The 19,694-nt window shown below is 36.7% G+C and overlaps 1 protein-coding gene and 1 long non-coding RNA gene across 5 annotated transcripts in view; one reads left to right on the top strand and one right to left on the bottom strand.

Moving 5' to 3' along the window:
* rhbdf1a (rhomboid 5 homolog 1a (Drosophila)) overlaps positions 1 to 19,694 on the top strand; it is a 97,015-nt gene that overhangs the window by 51,220 nt on the left and 26,101 nt on the right. For all 4 annotated transcript variants that reach the window (XR_012400654.1, XR_012400653.1, XM_005164335.6 and 1 more), the window contains 2 exon segments: positions 14,928 to 15,072; positions 19,112 to 19,251. Coding sequence is in view for 2 of the 4 variants with exons in the window: in XM_005164335.6 (XP_005164392.1) it covers positions 14,956 to 15,072; positions 19,112 to 19,251 (257 nt within the window). In the remaining 2 variants the exon portion in view is untranslated.
* Positions 1,212 to 5,503, bottom strand: LOC141381303 (uncharacterized). Its single transcript, XR_012401253.1, has 3 exons — positions 4,518 to 5,503; positions 2,491 to 3,854; positions 1,212 to 1,764 (listed from the first exon to the last, which is right to left on the bottom strand). It is a non-coding gene; the product is annotated as an uncharacterized lncRNA (long non-coding RNA).

The raw sequence follows: 19,694 nt of genomic DNA, 5'->3' as shown, positions 1-19,694 counted from the left end.
ACTAGGTTTTTTATAAAGTTTGACCGATTAACGATTTCGATTTCAATTTTGTTTTTATTATTTTTTTTTTTTTTTGTGTTACCAGTCTTCTCAAAACATTACAACAACATGACTGAAGTAACATTCTCTTTATAAGTAACTTGAAAAACCATCTGGTTAAGGAACATTGTATTTTTAATGGCCGTGTCATACAAAAATCGGTCAAGGTGTAAATAAATGTAAAACAAATTCACGAGTTAAATATCGTTGCAGAAGATTTGAATAAGAAATATTTGTGTAAATATTGCACTTGCAGGAATACAGAGGTATTTTTTGCAAGTTTTGCTGAGCCTAGGAAAGATTGGCTGTCAGCTCGGCTTTGGCTTTGTCTTCTTCTGATTGAATGTCAGGTTGTAATGCTGCTGCCTTTTTCTTAAAAAGATACAGTGGAAGAAAAAGGACTCAACATGGAAACTGTAAAGCCTAATTTAACCCAATGTGTGAAGTTGTGGACGTATATCAGGAGCAAATACAAGTACCAGATGTGTGTCTAATATAAACTAATATATTTAATCTATTTTTCTTTTCCCCCCTTTTAAATACCGATCATTTGATGCGCTTTGCTCCGCTCTCTGTATTATGCTGCCAGATCTGTCTGGTTTTCAACTAGGTCTGCTAAATGACGTCATGGGGGCGTGTACTTTTATTTTCACTGCTACAGGCCCTCACCTCTGCTCGTGTTCAAACCAAAAGATCGGTGCGGTGACTCGGGAGCTACGAGTCCTCTCAGGGAGTGATTCGTTCATCCGCACGTGCGCACATTTGTGCAGGTAGTATCATTAATTTCAAGTCTTCATCACATTGGCAGAAGCCAATCATATGCGTTTAGAGCCTTATATATATATATAGCTATATAAATGTAAGGAATTATTATTATTATCTAAAATATGTACATTTTAATACTGAAAAAAATTCCTTTGACCATCGTGGCGATGTTATTACCAAAAAATCTTAAACATATCTGAATAACCGAACGACAAATGGTCCCCAGTGAAGTCAATAGCAACAGTTGTATATATAAATACTGTTAGCAATAGTCTATTTAGAGATGTACTACAATATTCTACTACAATATAATTAATAAGTGCAAGAAGTAATAAGTAGTTTGAAATAAATTTGTATTAGTGTCTGTTTAATATCTACTTGTTATAATTACCAGCGATCTAGCGGCTGTAGATCACTTATAAACATGTAGATTTATAAGCCATTATAAATCTAGTCCATTATATGGACTACAAATCACAGCATGCACCGTGCACACACACCGGTTTCTGATCCTGTCTAATTGGACACCCGCTGCTCATGGACTGATTACGGGACTATTTAAACAGCACATGCGTATGCATTATTTCTGAGTCTTGTTTTACTGAATTGTGAATAATACGACACATTTTCCTTGCCTTGACAGTTTTGATTCTGGCTTTGTTTGTTTTGCTGTTTGTTCTTGTCTGCTGCCTGCCTTCTTACCACTCACCCGTTATTTATTTACAACTCTGGATTATCTGCATATACCAATTTGCCCCTGTGTTGACACAATTAGTATTAAATGAATTGTTGATGTTTAATAAATAAGAAATATAATCTAAAAAAGACACTAGTACATTTTGTAGATTAAATGCTATAACCTTACCATAATGTTTTAAACACTTTCTCATTAAAAATTGACCAAATAGACTACCGTAAGCGAAGGAGTCTTTTGTTTTTACACTATGGAATCAATTGGATCTACCGTATTTTCCGCACTATAAGGCGCACCTAAAAGCCTTAAATTTTGTTATAAAACGGCCATGCGCCTAATAATCCGGTGCGCTTTATGTGTGCACGGAGTTCAAAAATCTGTCTAATCTTAAATGAATTCGGAGCTTGCTGTCATTCCGAGAGGACTAACAAAAGAACTTCAACCGCTGGATATTGGTGTAGACGGCGTTTAAAGTGAAGTTGCGAGCTGCGTGGGAGCAATGGATGACAGACGGCGAACACACTTTTACTAAGACTGGTAAGCATGCCGGGCGAGTTACGCCACCATATGTGAATGGATTGTGGATGCCTGGGCTAGGGTGTCTGCTTTAACTTTTGTCCGAGCTTTCGCAAAAGCCGGAACAGCCACCCGGCAATGAGACTGACTCCGACAATGATGAGAGAGAACCCGGCGTGTTTGATGACGAAACTGCCCAGCTGTTCAATTCAGACACAGAAGATGAGGACTTTGAGGGATTTTTGGGAGAAGACTGATTGAAAAAAATAATAATGTGAGTGTATTGTTAAATAGTACAATAAAGTTCAACTAAACTATGTTAACTGTTTTGCTTCCATTACCTTTTTTTGCAGACAGTGTATTTTAGCGTGCGCCTTATAATACGGTGCGCCTTATGTATGGGTCAAGTACAGAAATAGACCCCGTAATTGAGACTGCGTCTTATAATCCGGTGCGCTTTATAGTGCGGAAAATACGGTAATGTGTTTTCATTGCCTCTGGAAAAGTTCAAAAGTGAACATGCTCTGACCCTGTTATTACACATTTACACATTCATTCACTTAATTTGGTTTACCCAAAATGCACCTTAATACCAAATACAAACAGGGACTTTGACATCTCAATGTGGTTCTGTGTCCTTGCTTTGTAACTGATAGAGATGGTCCTTTTAAAGCTTTTGTATGAGGCAATTTCCTTCTCTGTGTGGAGGCATCCATCTGAATGAAAACTTTAAAGAAGTCTCATATCCTTTGGATGCCAGCCATGAGTTGAATTCAATCCGTGTTATTCCTTCTCAAGGACATCACTCATTCTAGGATATCCTTTCCATGACCTGCCAAACTGTCTCCTCAGACTGTAGAGGATATTAAAAAGTCCTTCATGACATTTGCTAATTAATAACTTTATGAAATGTGCATAGGTCGAGATCTGGGTTACTCACAAAAATTTTTCAAACCTGTTAGCACTGTCATTGAGCAGGACTAAACTAAGCAATCATACCTATGGGTGTTTAAAATAATTAAATGGCATTTTTCAATAAAGGGGTTAAAAACAGCAGAAAAAAAAACATATTACTTCTAAATTATGATTTTATATTTGTATTTTTTAACCTAAGAAACTTGATAATACTACAAGTCGACCTCAGAGAACTGTACAATATAAAAATGCAGTTCATGTCCACTTTAAAGGGAACATTTTGGTGAAAATTAAGCTTCAAATATGCCATATGCAATGCAAGTCTATAGGCCTTATAATACACTTGGCTCAATAAGGTGCAAGCCATGTTTGGCGTGATTTGTTGCAGTTTTCAGACCAGTGCGACTGTAATTTTCATGTTTTGCACCACGTTGTTTAAATAGCAAATCCATTTGTGCCACTTTGTGGACTTGTGGGCGTGCTAGTCTAAAAAGGAGGTGTTTTAAGACGTATTGTTGGGGTGTTGCTGTTTTGAGGAACTGAAATAGACTGTGCCATTGACCAAGTAAAAGCTGGTCCAAAGTCCAGCGCAGAGTGTGTTATTTATATGCCTATGCAGGTCCAAACGTGTACATGTTGCTTAATACAAAGGATGTACAGCAATACACAAATGTCTTTACATATGAAAAAATTGAAAGATTAAAATCTGCCTAGATTGTAAAAAAAAGGCCCTATTTCAGCAATCAATATACTTCTGGTCAAATGGTTTAGGTGACTATTTTTTATTTCATAAGGTTCCTTTCACAGTATCGATAAAGTAATTTAATTAAAATACAGTCCATTGTGGACTTAAGCATTCATTTAGTTGTTCAAGCATACGACAATGCCATTTGATAATGAAAGGCCATTAAGGGTGCTTTCACACCTACACTTTTGTTTCGGAACGTGTCTCGTTTGCCCAGTTAGCGCAGTTCGTTTGGCATATGTGAACAGGGCAATCGCGCTCTGTTATAAAGTAATCGCTCCGAGATCGCTTGAATGAGGTGGTCTCGGCTTAATTGAAACGAACCCTGGAGCGGTTCGATTGCAGTGAGAAAGCGATCCGGTCCGAGCGCGGTTACATCACAGTGTTTTATGGATATGTAATAGACTTACGGCTATATGAAGAGAGAATTATGAGTAGGGCGGGCAGTTTCGCGAGTCTCCAGATGCCCGCAAACGAGTGATGATCTCCCGGTAATCTTGCGTCTCCCTCCCGGTCCTCAAATATGCATCGTCGCGCACCCTTCTCACCCCTCCCCACCGCGTCTCTCCTCAGACACGTCGCGCGCGCGCACCTTGTCAATCACCACCAAACCACCTCCTCTCCTGACAGCTTAGTGGGAAGCTGCAAAATAAACCCTGACACTCTGACCAATGTGAGGAGAGTTTACTCACACATGACTTGTTTTAGCTCTTTTGGTCCGATTAGAAACTTTGCAGTGTGAAAGCGAACCGCTCCAAGATCAAAGAGCAACAATGTAACAATTGTAATCTCTGTTTTGGAACAACTGAATCGATTCACAGGTGTGAAAGCACCCTAAGACACAAGTGCCGTAAAGAGGCGAGCGCCGCAACTCCATGGAAAATACTGTGGCAAAATGAAGTTCCATAATTTAAAGTCATGGCGTGTAACAGTGGAATTGAATGCAGTGCTTTTTTTGAGACCCCCTTTATATTGTATCGATTAGGCAGTAAAGATTGATTTTAAACAAACCAGCTCTTTAATGTGGTGAGTTTATAATGGCATGAAAGTTCAGCAGAAGCATCTGTTCTGGCTTATTTAAAATGTAAAGTTCCCATTCATATATATTACTCCATTGTTCTTCACTTATGGCTACAGTATGGTTTCAAGTAACTTGGTATATTATAATAGCAGCTGAATTAAGAATAACAATGACCACTTCACCAGTATGAAGTGCATTCTGAAATGCTTTAGTAAACAATCCTGGGAAGAATTACTTGCAAGATTATGTTTCTTAACCTATTAACAGATTATTTTGCTTGTTTTAAGGAAAAACATTTGCCATATTATTTCTTTAAGCAAGACTATATTTTCTGCTTGTCTATAAAAAGCTTCTTGATTTTTTAGATATTTGGACTAGAAACAAGACAAAATATCCAAGTAAGAAAAGCAGTCTTTGCAGTGTGTGGGTTGCTTTAGCAGGCATGTCATGATAAGGATGTTTTGTTGTGTGATATACTGTCACACAACATTTTTGTGATAAGCGATATTATTGTCATTTTGAGATCATTAGATGCCACTCATTATATAATGTTTATTTACCAGTATAATGATGCAAACAGCCATAAATACTTAGAGTCTTAAATGTAATGTTAAAACGATAAACGACTTTAAATGTTATTTGTGAATTTTTAAATATATATTGTAATGGCAAAAGATTATTGAGGTCATCTCCAACAATAAGTCGATAAATTGATTATTAGGACAGGCCTATGCTTTAGTTATAATATCTGCTCTAAAACCTATGTTTGCCATTTTATTCCTTAAAACAAAACAATATTTTGGGCTAGAAACAAGACAAAATATCCAAGGAAGAGAAGCCTTTTTTGCAGTTTCTGAGTTGCTTTAGTAGGCCTGTCACGATAAGGATTTTTTTGTTGTGTGGTAAATTGTCACATAAATTGTTGTGATAAGCGATATTATTGTCATTTTGAAATCATTTTAAGCCACTGATCATATGATGATTATACAACAGGATGATAATGCAATTAGCCATAAACAATCTGAAATACTTATCATTCATAAGGTTATTTAAATTCCAAAATTTGATGTTGAAAAGGTAAATGTCCCATTATATACCCTAATGAATGTGCTATTAGGTAAATGTCCAGTGACAGCGGTGAGTTAGAACATAAATGTCATCGTAAAACTGCTTTAACAGTATTTTTGAATTTATAATAATTAATAATTACACGTGTATTACAAATACAAGTATTTAAATAACCATCAACACTTTAAAATACTTGTCATTATTAAGGTTGTTTAGATTATAAAAATTAATGTTAAAAAGAAAAATGTCCTATTATTACACTATTAATTGTCCTATTAGCTATATCTGCAATTATAAATGTTGAGGTAGAATGTAAATGTCATTGTAAAATGGCTTCAACGTTATTTGTAAGTCGATATATTGATTATTGGAACAGCCCTATGCTTTAGTTCAAGTATCTGCACTGAATTATAAACTTCTCAATGCCAAAATTAAGTGAGTTTTTCCTTAAAACAAGCTGAATAATGTCAATTTTTTTAATGTCAAAGAAATACTTATCATTCTTAAGGTTATCTAGAGTCTAACATTTGATGTTAAAAAGTGAATGTCCCATTATATACACTAATAAATGTGCTATTAGGTAAATGCACAATGACAGCGGTGAGGTAGAACGTAAATGTTATTGTAAACGTCTCTAAAGTTATTTGTGAATTTTGTATCTCCAAGTATTGCATGATAAGCTGATATATTGATTATTAGGACAGGCCTAATGGTTTAGTTAAAATATCTGCACTGAATTATAAACTTCTCAAAGCCAAAATTAAGTGAGTTTTTCCTTGAATCAAGCTGAATAATGTCAAAACGAAAAACAAGATTACTTTGCTTACCCCGTTTGCAGATTGATTTAGCTTGTTGTTGGGAAAAACTCTCTTAATTTAGCTTATTATTCCTTAAAACAAGGGTATATTTTTGCTTGTCTAGAAAATGCTTCTTGATTTAAGAGTTTTGGGATATTTGGACTAGAAACACGACAAAATATCCAAGACAAAAAACGCATTATTTGCAGTGTGCAAGTTGCTTTAGTTAAAAATCTGCACAGAACTGTAAAAATCTCATCGCATCTACATTCTGATGGACCTACAGCTGCCCAGCTTCTTCCACACATGCTGATAGTTTATGGAGTGTTGCAAAACACCCAGCTGGCCCTGTGCGGTTCTTCCCATGGTTCTCCAGGGAGTATCCGACATGTGCAGCCTTGCCGTTCATGCCGTTCATGAACAGACTTGAGAAAAACTAGCTCCAAGTCAAGCCCCAAAACATGCTTCATTGATTGACAGCAGCTATGATCTTAAAGATATGATAGTAAAGCTGAGGGGAATAAATCGCTGCCTTTTCAGCTCTCTTTTTAAACTAACCTTAAGAATCTGCAACATAAACCCAGCTGGAGGCGGAGGCTGTGGCACATGCTACATATTAGCTTCACAGGAAGCTCTGCTGTTGGGGTTGGAGTCAAATGACAGGGGTGTAGAAGATAATTGCCGCAATCCCACAATGCAACGTGCAGACCCGGGGGCTGACGGCTCTCATGCAGCCGGTAATCAGGCTGTCGCGTGATTTAATGGTCAGATTAATGAGATGACGGATACTGATACAGACATTAAACAGTTACAGTGGTCTGTTGTGGCTCAAGGACTAACGGGAGGCTTTCATGTGTCGCCCTGCAGGCCTCTGTCACACCGCACAACTGCGTCTTCTCATGTCCTGCGTCAAACATAATCACCGCCTTTCAGAGTTAGACCATTTGGGTGAATGTCAGGATTCGATTTCCATGATGGGAGTGTTCGGATGTTGAACCACGACAGGCGGTTTCTATCTGTCATTGGGACATATTTGGGATAGTTGTGCTGATTTGATATAGGTGCAGATCTTCATTTTGTAAACAGTGTGTTTTTAGCCATTAGTTTAATGCTTGGTGTGTCATCGTGATTGACAGCTGTGATTTCTCAAAGCTGAACGTCCGAGCTTCAGGGGGAGATTAAAGTGTTATTATTTGATTTCTGTGTTATTTTACCATGATAATATAAGTTGTTCAGCAGTAAACTATACTTTCTGACATACAGGATCTGGTGGAACACTGTTTATTCTGTAAGGTCAGGGCTGTATTGGGCTTTATGATGCACGTCTAGCCATGACGGGGACAATACAGGTGATCGATGTCTAGCAGTAATTCTATTTTTGTGCCTGAAAGTTAAGCCTCGGTCAGATTACACGATTTAGCCACGATTTTCTTGATGTAGGGAATCGTAAACGACAAATGGGCGCCGTGACACAAGATTCATTCGTTTCTTCTCGTGTAATGTGGCATAGTTCACGATAACTGATGCCATGTCTACGACGCCTTACGACACAGTCGCAGCAAGTCTAGCATGTTTAATTTTTCCTCACGATGAGATTGCACGTGGATGACACTGTGCAACAGGAGCTCATCATTTCTCAATTATATCAGTAAGGGTGCTGTTAATGCACTCGTCAGGTAATCAAAAATAGGCTGCATGCATATTTTTAGCTTACTTATGGGTGGGTCACGGGTGGATAAGATCAAAAACTAATGTTAACCCATGTCCAGATCGATCTCCTGTAAGGTTATTTGAACTTGATTTACTGGACGTCTCTGACATTTTGAGTTTCGCCATGTTATTGAGTTCATCTACTGAATTTGCTGTTATAAAGTATTAATGTTCTAGAAACCGAATCTTATATAGCAAATAATGCTGTAAATATTATATATTATTTATATACATCATTTATCATTGGCTTTTTATTTGAAAACTCCTAATAAACATTAAAATGAATGTAAATTCCTCTTTGCCGGATATAATGAAGGCATCAAATAAACTAAATGTAAACGGAGGCAAAAAATTATAAACAGTATACAAGCGATGTTGCTGTATAGACATCAATATTAATACTGCAAAGTTTATTGTACAAATTGACAAGGACTGTTTTATATAGTGCAGGGATGACATGTGCAAATATCCTGTTGACATTTAGAAATCTTATTGTGTTTCTTTTAAACGCTTGATTTTTCCCGCATGGTAAATCGTTATCGATGGTGTGTAGGCTATATTTTGGGTCCTGTTGATTGCTAATCAAAAGTAAAAACCTTTCTAAAATGTGTGTTGTTTATATGTTATTGTTCATATTTTACAAGTGTTAGTTCTTCCCTGTGAAGATAATAAATACCAACAACCCTGTTGTAAGAGTAATATATCTTGTGCTCATTAGTCTAACTCAGGCTAGAGTGTATGAAAGATTTATTTCTGCAGTCCAACATGTATTGCTTTAATTAAATTATAACAGCTTACATCACAGAGTTTTTAAAATCATATATTATTAAGTGGTTTCATTTTATGTGCTTCTATTTTTATTAGAGAGCCTTTGCGAGTGCATATACGGGCGGTCAGATGAGAAGTTCGAGGGGGCGTGGTTGATTTGATGTACAAGCGTTTGGTTGGAAGCTTGATTCCGCAGCTCCGCCTCTGGCTTCATCAGGCAGTCTTTCTGCATATGCCCAGGCTCCAATTTCAGCAGTTTTGCGACAGTTTGTGCCTGTCATAAGGTATTTTTCCTTCAAATCGTTCAATAGGAAATGGCGTTGTCACGTTGTCCATATTTTATACAGTCATCAATTACAACAAACAGACAAAGGTCATCAGTTAATGTCTTCCATGATATGTGTATGTATGTATGTCTATTGCCAAAAATAGCCTCACAACTTACGTCTTAAGGTTTTGTAGTCCAGAGTAATTCATCTAACCACATAAAAACCAAAGCGAAATTTTAACGAATGCATTTCAGAGCACAGATAAATGTCAAGAGACTGAGCTGAGCTGTAGCGGGAAAGCACTGGCATGGGCTGACGGTTGTCCTCAGAGCTTGGGCTTTCGCTCCTGTCTGCTCTTTAATCTGACAGTCATCACATTGCACACATGCTGAAAGAGCAGTGATCATATCAGGCCACATTCCTCTCTAAGCGGTCAGCATGTTTCAGCTTTTCTCATGGATGAGGAAAGTGTAGAGCTTTTCGTTGTGAGACAAGGAGCCGCTTTTTTATTTTGGCCTGAGGCCTGCTGATAAGTAACTATTATGAGGAGTTCAGAGTTTAAACTTTCACTCATCGTCTGCTATTCAAGATTTATGAACATCTGTGGGAGTTCGTGTCTCTGCAGTTTATATTTTTCACAGTGGCTTTTATCATCACTCAATCATAGGGGCTTTTAAAGAGTGTGGTGTGCTGCGATAAATCTGTTTTGTTATGTATAACCAGGAACACATTTGGAGGGCTTTTCGAAGGTTGAATGTGTATATATATATACCAGAAGTATATGTCTGTGCATATACAAAACTCCCCTAACCAGAACTAAAGGAATAATAATAAGTTTGCAATTGGTTTTTGGTCTAAACTGAATCTGATGAAGTATAAAGACTGGCTATTATGAAATAAAACAAAGACCATAAACAATCCACCTTATTTCTATTGTTTTGTCTTTGGCATCTGCAAAATGCAGCTGCATTCAAGCACAACTGAGTCATTACTAATTATAAAAGTCCCACACACTGACAAGCATTTCAATGATTCAGTTCTTCTCATGAATTACTTGGTAAATCCACCAGAGCAGTTATTGAATTAATATCTGACTCATTTCTGACTGAATGTTTTCTGTATGAGGCAATGTGCCTCTGTATATTCACATTTGCAAAAGAGCTTTATTAATGTAAAACGCTCACTTATTTTATCATTGACATATATTTGTTTTATTGGATGTGTAGTTAGGAGCAAATTGTCCAGAATTTTGTATTGAATACTGTTTTTTAAACTATATTCAACTATTATGTTCTGCAGTCAATTTCATTGTGCACTGACATATCAATTCTTACACATCATAAGACGTTAATATTAAGTTAGATTTAGGTCATGACGTCAGGTGACCAAAATTCTGTGTCTAGTCAGCGTCTTAAAGGCTACGTTATTTTGACGTCAAACAACAACGTCAAATGACGTTGATATTTGGTTGATTTTAGTTTGTGTTGGAAAGTGACCAAAATCCAACGTCGAGCCAACATATTAAACCAACTACATATTGACGTCAAATACTGACATTTATTTGTCAGGTATGGAAACAAAAATCCAACGTCTGATAGACGTAAAAGTGATAAGGTCCACACAACATTAAGCTGTAACATAATTAGACGTTGATATTTGGTTGATTTAAGGTTGTGTTGGAAAGTGACCAAGATCCAACGTCAAGCCAACAGCTTAAACCAACGTCATATTGACATCAAATATTGACATTTATTTATCAGGTATGGCAACCAAAATCCAACGTCTGATAGACGTAAAAGTGATAATGTCCACACAACGTCAAGCTGTAACATCATTAGACGTTGATATTTGGTTGATTTTAGGTTGTGTTGGAAAGTGACCAAAATCCAACGTCGAGCCAACATATTAAACCAACTACATATTGACGTCAAATACTGACATTTATTTGTCAGGTATGGAAACAAAAATCCAACGTCTGATAGACGTAAAAGTGATAAGGTCCACACAACATTAAGCTGTAACATAATTAGACGTTGATATTTGGTTGATTTAAGGTTGTGTTGGAAAGTGACCAAGACTTTGACTTTGATATTTGGATGACATTATGTTGTGTTCGACAGTGACCAAAATCCAACGTCGAGCTAAAATATTAAACCAATGTCATATGGACGTCAAACACTACATTTATTCGTCAGGTATGGCAACCAAAATCCAATGTCTGATAGACGTCATAGTGGTAATGTTCTCACAATGTCAAGCTGTAACATCATTAGATGTTGATATTTGGTTGATTTTAGGTTAGCTGTTAGACGTTGGACTTTGATGTTGGCTTGACATTGTGTTCTGACGTCAACCTGATTTTCGTTTCCATACAAATGCAATGTCGTAAGCTTGTGAGCTCAATGTGAGCTTTATGTGACTATTTTCAATTTCATAAGGTTTCTTTTATCAATGTTGTAACGTAATTGAATTATAATTAGTTAAATAGACTTCAGCATCCATTTCGATGTTAAAGCATAAAAAGAGACGAAAGACCATTTAACGCAGGTGCCGTCATTAGCAGCAGGCTGATTTGCATTTCGATTACTGTTCATATTTTAAAGAGATGGCATGAAAAAAGTTATTAAATCCAGTGCTTCTTGTTTGGTCTGATAGCCATTATATGCCGTATCTCAGTCAGGCAGTTAGGATTGCTGTTTTTAAAAAGAATTCAGATCTTAAACGCCGCGATTTTGTATGGGATGACGATTCACAGAGAGCCCTGGGGCTGGCTGACTCAAAATAAAGGTCTGTGTGCAAATAGCCCATCCTAATCTTACTTCCTGGTCAAAAAACTTTACTGTGTATCCAGATAGCAAAACAACTCTGAATCGATATTAGTGATTAACGTTAATTTGATGTCACGAGAAACTTGAGGTTGGAAATGATACTAGGTTGAAATGATGTCATTTTGCTATCAGGGTATATTTTTAATAAGTTAAAACACATTTTTGAAAACTCCTAAATAAAAAGTTAAACATTTAAAACAGCATAATGGGGCACTTTTTAAGATAAAACCCACAACTCAAAGACAGAACTAAAATGTTTTTTCTCCATTAACATTTACACTTGACATATAGTCAAAATCCCTCAGTATATTATTCTGTAGGCATTTATTATGATCTGATGTCTTGATGGCAAGTATTGAGTGATTTATTGAGTAACAGAACAGCAGAGAGAGAAGTTTCACAGTGTTGGGTTGCCGCTGGAAGGCATCCGCTGGATAAGTTGGCGGTTCATTCTGCTGTGGCGACCCCAAATTAATACAGGGACTAAGCCGAAAAGAAAGTGAATAAATGAATGGATAGCAGAGAGTGTGCTGGTTTAATGATTGTATGGTGCAGTTTTCTGGAAAACTCTCTGTTAGGGATGTGTGGGATTTTATAGCTGGAAGACACACTAATGATGGCTCTCTCGCAACATTCCTTCTCCGCCACAAAGCAGCACTTTTTAATTAATGAGAGACAGCCTAGTGTTAAAATGATTGGCTTAGGCAAAATGTATGCACAATAAACCGCTCAACCTCACTGTAGAAACGTTTATTAGTTAGTTAAGTGGATGTGGGTGTGTTGAATGAATGCAAACATATGAGAAAACGACTCTATTTGTGTTTATGGTTTCCTCAAGCAGCAGGAAGGTTGAGGGGATTTGGGGGGATTTTCGATGTGTTTTTGTGGTTTCAGACTGCCATCTTGTGGTGATGGTGGTAATTAGTCAATACAGACCTGTGTGTGTAGTGTGTATGCTGCAGCATGTGTTTGTAGAAAAATAATGCTAAATGTACAAGTGACAATAGAGTTACACTACAATTTAAATCTGGAATGATTAAATGTTTCTTTTTTAAAGAAATTAATTCTTTATCATTGTTGTGTGAAAGTGATATTCACTGTTATATTAAAATTATGATCAGAAATGTTTTCTTAGCATTAAATAAGACTTATAAATAAGACGATTTAATCATATCTCAATCGTTTTCGGGATGTCAGCCTGTGCAGTTATATGACGGGAAAATGTTGCTATTTTATTAAATAAATGATAACACATACTATTTGGGAACAGTTTATATAGGCTACGCGCGTGTGTGTGTGTGTGTATATGTGTATGTATATATATATATATATATATATATATATATATATATATATATATATTATAGGGATGCTCATTTCGGTTAATTTTGCTAACCGACAACCGCTGCTCATTAATCGGTTATTAACGGTTAACTGGTCAGATTACTATTGATTTTATATTAAACAAATTGATGTATCTATTTTGTGTCTGACACATTAAATATTGCATTTTAAAATACTGATTTATTTTTATATGCTAGCATATTAATAATAGAACAATACAACAGAGCATTTTCACGCACCTGCAGTGTTTAGCACAAAAGAACAGAATAAACTAAATAAAATGAATAAAACAAATAGGACTCCCCTAGATTATTTTCACTAAAATAATTAATTTATATAACAAATCGAAAACACTGACTGATTCTTTTTAATAACCGGCATAGGCTGTTTTTTCCAATCATATTTTTGTCTTCCGTCAAATAAAACAGCTGACTTCCTCACATCGCTCCACGGAAAATATGCATTTATTTAATGCCCCGCTGTTATTATTATAATCCCAAAACCTTTTTACATTTTTAATAGAAATCATTATTTTAAAGATTATGTCTTGCTATATGGTAATAACAACACGCGCATATGTAGACTTTTTGTAAACAGTTTTGTTGTTTAAATATGATATTGCATTAATGTGCATACATGCTTTATATGCTATAAAATAAAAGGTAAAGCTTAAGTATTGTTACATTTCATTTAATAATTGCAAGAATATAAAGATAAGTTTTCATTCATGCAAATGTTTTATTTGGTAAAAACTATTTATTTTGAAACAATTTTTAGTTTTATAAATACACATTTTAACATTAATAATAATCTGTGTGCATTTTGCTTAATTATTTTGTTTGAAACCAGAAGAAAACAATAATAAAAACTTGGATAAAAGAAACCATCAAGTTGACTCACGATAGCATTTATAAAAGCAAATCGCAATATAAAAATGTTCCCACATCATGCAGCTCTGAAAAAAGGTAATAATGTGTAATAATGTAATTTTTAAAATTATTATTATTATTATTATTATTTTATGATTTAAAAATGTATTGGCATTGATGAGCAAAAAAATATCAGAACTAGTTTATATAGCTATTTTATTTCTTTAACACTAATTAATAAATTACCAAACCAAGTAAACTGATCCAGGGGGAATTACGAGCACTATCAATTATTTATTCATTAATTTATGTAATTGTTACACATAAACAACTAAAAATAACTTTAGCTATTGTAAAAGCCCATAAAAATAGGCACGACAGGAAAAATCTATCAGGAAAAAATCTCTAATGTTGATCCCTGAGGCTGTTTACATCATATATCTGTACAGGATGCAGTGAGATATGAGCTTGTGTGCAATTGAACTATTGCCATGAACCGTATCAGGACAACAAAGCCTAAACCTTTCTTTGCAGACCGTTTGACAATTGACCCCTGTCTTTGTGTGTTTTTCTCTACAGCTGGCAGGTCTAAGGAGACGCAGGCAGCATGGCTGAACTCAGACGCGACAGCACCAGCAGCCTGCAGCGCAAGAAGCCGCCATGGCTAAAACTGGACATTCCCACTGCTCACGTGTCTGTGGATGAGGTTCCTGCTTTTGTTCCGGTACAAATGCCATTTTCTGTCTCATACTATCCTTTTTGATTACCTCATTTTTAAAAATTTGCTTGTTTCCAAATGAGATTAGACTCATCAAATGCATATGTACAGTATAGCACACACACATCTACACTTACATGCATGTACTTGCATATATGTGCCTATATATAAAGATTAGGGCCCTATCATACACCCAGCGAAATGTGGTGGAAGGCGCGACAAAATTGTTGTTTGCTAGTTTCAGCTCGGCGCAAGAGTCGTTTTGACACTTTGGGCCACGCTGTTTAAATAGCAAATGCATTTGCGCTCATATGTGCCTTCATAGGCGCTCTGATCTAAAAAGAAAGGCGTTCTGAGGTGCATTGCTGGCGCATTGCTATTTTGAGAAACTATAATAGATTTTTCAATAGACCAGAACAAAGCCGGCAGAGCGCATTAGTTGTGCACCTCGCTTACACACTGCTTAATACACACAATAGATGTAGAGCAATACGCAAATATCTTTACATATGAAAAAGAATTTAAATATTAAGGATATATATAGGATATAAAGGATTAAAATATGACAAAACATTATTTTCTAGCCTACATAAATATAAAAACCACTGCCTTCATGCCTTCTTCATCTCGGGGGGCTTTTTCAGTTCATTCATAACTATTTGCTTTTGTATAATGTTATTATTATTAGCAGTATTATTTATTATATCCATATTTATATTTGTTTTATTAAAACAAGCTTAGATTTGTCCACCTGTCAGGTTTCAGACCATATGGGGCACAGCATGTGTTTTAGGACATAACTCAGTTGTTTGAACACACTTCGTTATTATTGTTCATTTATTTGTTTGCCAGAAATTAGAACTGAATTTAGAAATAGTTTTGAAACAAATATTTGCGCTTAACAAACAAAATTAATTATTTATAGGCTAATTGATGTCTGTGCACAAAAGGTTTCCCTATACACGAGAGCAAAAGTAAAAGTTAATTTATCTTTCATTCTCGCACTGCAGATGCTCTGTTTTCTTGCTAGTGAAATGCTCAGTTTTTCCACTTACACTTACTTTACGTCATGTAAAAAGCAACTGCACCATGGCGTGAGGCAACTGACTCTTAAAGGGAATGGAAGATGAGACTCTGATTGGTTTATTCTCAAAACACACCTATAACTCATAAAGAAAATAAGCTCAAACCTTTTATACCATGCACCACGGCGCAAAGCGGATTTTTCATCCTTATATTAGCAAAAGTGGATTCTGACACGCCCTGAATGCACATGGACCGTCAAAATAGAGCCTGTATTGTTTACTTATTAAAGAAGAAAGGTAAAAAAGGAGTGGAAAGAAAAAACTAATATTTCCAGTCCATGATTCTATTTGTTTGACCTGCGTTTAATACAGTGGTGCTCAACCCTGTTCCTGGAGATCAACCTTCCTGCAGATTTCAGCCCCAACCCTGATCAAACACACCTGAACCAATTAATTAGGACCTGAACAGCACTTGATAATTACAGGCAGGTGTGTTTGATATGGGTTGGGGCTGTAATCTGCAGGAAGGTTGATCTCCAGGAACAGGGTTGGTCACGCCTGGTTTAACAGTAGTAAAATAACTTACAATCATACACATGCGACTATGATGTTGGCAGCCACTTCTCTATCAGTGCTGAGTCTAATAAACAGTTTTATTTGCTTTTTTTAGTGAATCCTTGCTATATTTGTGAAATTCTCACCTAAGGTCACCTAATCTGCTCCTTTGTCATTAACTACATGGCGCAGGAGATTGGTTGCTGTCACCTCAGCAGCCAATGAGTTTGCTTCTCATCACTTGTTGCGTCATTCTATGCTCTTTAAGAGTGCTTTCACACCTGCCTTATTTAGTTCGATTAAATCGCACTAGAGTTCGTTTCCCCTTTTGGTACGGTTCATTTGGGCAGGTGAGAATGCAGCAATCGTACTCGAGTGCGCACCAAAAGCGTACCAAACAAGCGTACTGAGACCTGCTTGAAGAGGTGGTCTCGGTACGCTTTCAAACGAACCCTGGAGCGGTTCGTTTGTGGTGAGAATATGATCCGTACTAAAACAGGTCCAACCGCAAAAACTACTGCGCGTTTTGGACTAATTCAGCCGCCGTAGGCCGATGCGCTGTGCATTATGGGATATGGAGGAGAAATATTTGTTGACAGCGCTTTACCAACAGAGAGAGAGGGGGAAATATTACCTGATGGATCGTTGATAATATTTCCGCAAGATGACCATGTCGCAGTTTAGCTAAATTAATTCACGTCTCCTCCTGAAGTGACGAGCAATGCAATAAACACTGCTTTCCAGCCCCGGCCGTGCTTCATTTTCGTAATGAATAGTTTGTCTAAAGCAGGGATACAATCAGCCAGCGCAGTCGTCCCTCCAGAGTAAAAGCTTTTGTTTACTTGCGGGAATTCACTGGCATTTTCCCGCATGTGAATTCTGACCAATCAATATGCAGTTTAGGAAATATGTTCAACAACATCTGGCCAATGAGAGATGTGGATTTTGTCAGATGACTGCATTTTGGTTCGTTTCAACTGGTTCGGACCAAAGCCAGCAGTGTGGTGTGAAAACGACCCAAAGACGCAACAATGTATCATTTATTACCATTGGTCCGGACCAAATGAAGTGAACTACAGATGTGAAAGCACCCTAAGCTGTGGCATGTTTTTAAAGACGCTCCTCCACCCCAGCTCCACCTGTGTTTAGATCTGCCACGGGGGTTACATATATTATGTTTGCAGCAGCAGTGAATTATATTCTCAGATGGCATGCCTTTGTATATACTGGCAGTAGCAGGCCTCTGTACTTGCTCTGCCATAATAATCAAAGCAGCAGCAGTGTAGCAGATCTATACCGCCAAGACCAAAAACATCAACATTGCCATTTTTATATTCATTACCATACTAAATCCTGAGAGTATTCATGACAGATATTTCATGACAGAAAGTTCATTAGATATTTATTTCTCTTTCCTCTTTTGAAATAGAAGTTTGTTCAAGTGTACGATGAATATACTTACTTTAAACTAAAAATAAGTAAATGTGCATATCAGTCTACTTTTGATGTATTTCTCTAAAATGGCCTGTAGGTACTTCTCAGAAATGTATTATTAGATTTAGGTATGCTTGACCTGTACTGACTGTTTTCATATGTTTGACATATATGTTAATCAGGGCCGACGCATGCATAGAGGCAACCTAGGCCGAATAGTGAGAGCGGCATCTAGGACACCTTCAGCTCACTTTCATTTGTGAACCCCCCTCCCCCCAGTGCTGTTTACTTCTGTTTTGTTGTTAAACTAAATAAAAATCTACATTATCGATGCTGTACAAGGTCCCTTATGAAACTGTTTTTTTTGCTGAAGGATTTCAGTGGCTGAACAACACTTCTGTGCATATAACCCATTCACAACAACACAATCTATATCAGCTTTGCGTGACTAAAAGAGTTTTAAACATAAAATAAATACTTCAGCCATGGTGTCGTCCTTCCTCCAGCGTACAAAAGTAACTGCAATATTGATTCAGGATTTGAAAAGTTTTGAATCAGTATTTGTTTTTACCAGTCACTGTCTTTCGTGTGCATGTTAACGAGACGTGCATACACATGCAAACATCGGATCTGCATGAACGGCTGCACAGATGAACAAATCTGCATTTGTTGACACATTTTGGGCTACTTATCAGAATTCTGGGAATTATTGGCCAGACAGTATGTAATTGGATGAACATTTCTTTAGTTTTATGCTTTACCCAGAATATAAAGTACATATAAACAAATTTAGATCATTTACTTTAATCAGCACTATTGGAATGTGAGGAGACTTTCAACAAGCACAACAAAACAGGTCCCTAAAGACAAACATATTATTAGGTATACTTCTTTTTTGTAGGATTAAATATTCCAGGTCTATGTATGCAAAAAAACAATACGTTTTTACAGTCAAAGGGACTTAAACTGTCTTTTCAATTGCATTGAATCGTTTTGGATTATCAATCGTTCCTATGTATTTCCTCCCACAGCCAGTGAAGAGGCAAGGTTTCCACCGCAGTGCCAGTATGCCAGTGGAGACTTCTCATTTCCACTCTCCCCAACGGGACATCATCGACCATCGGCGGGCTGCTTTCCAGCGCCAGTCTTCAATCACACAAACCATCAAGAGGTATGAGAGGGGTTACATCGACTCTTACAAACACACAAGGTCTGAGGTGTAATGTCTTTACCAAAGGCCAAACTCTGGTACATAACACAGTAAGCAGACTTCATAGACTTAAGCTGTTTTAGCAAACCACTGAATAGTAGCAGAAGTTAGCTTGTGTTAGCGCTTTTACAATGAAGATTGTGTCAAAGCAGCTTAACATACAAGTTCTACACTTTAAAACCCAAAAAGTTAAGGTAACTCAAACCATTTGAGGAAACCGATTGCAACAAATCATTTACTGTAAATGTGACCACAGCTTAAGAAGGCAGCTTACTCTGTTTTAGACCAAACCTACATTGAGTTTCAGCCTTGTAATAGAAGTTATAAATGGTTCAAATGTGCATTAATGATGCGGCATACTGCATCTTGTGTTTGTGAACTGTGTGTGGTTCTGTTGTCAACAA

Source organism: Danio rerio, chromosome 3, assembly GCF_049306965.1.
Source record: "Danio rerio strain Tuebingen ecotype United States chromosome 3, GRCz12tu, whole genome shotgun sequence".
Lineage (NCBI taxonomy): Eukaryota > Metazoa > Chordata > Actinopteri > Cypriniformes > Danionidae > Danio > Danio rerio.
The sequence above is the reverse complement of the archived record's forward strand: the minus strand, read 5'-3'. Positions and strand labels throughout refer to the sequence as shown.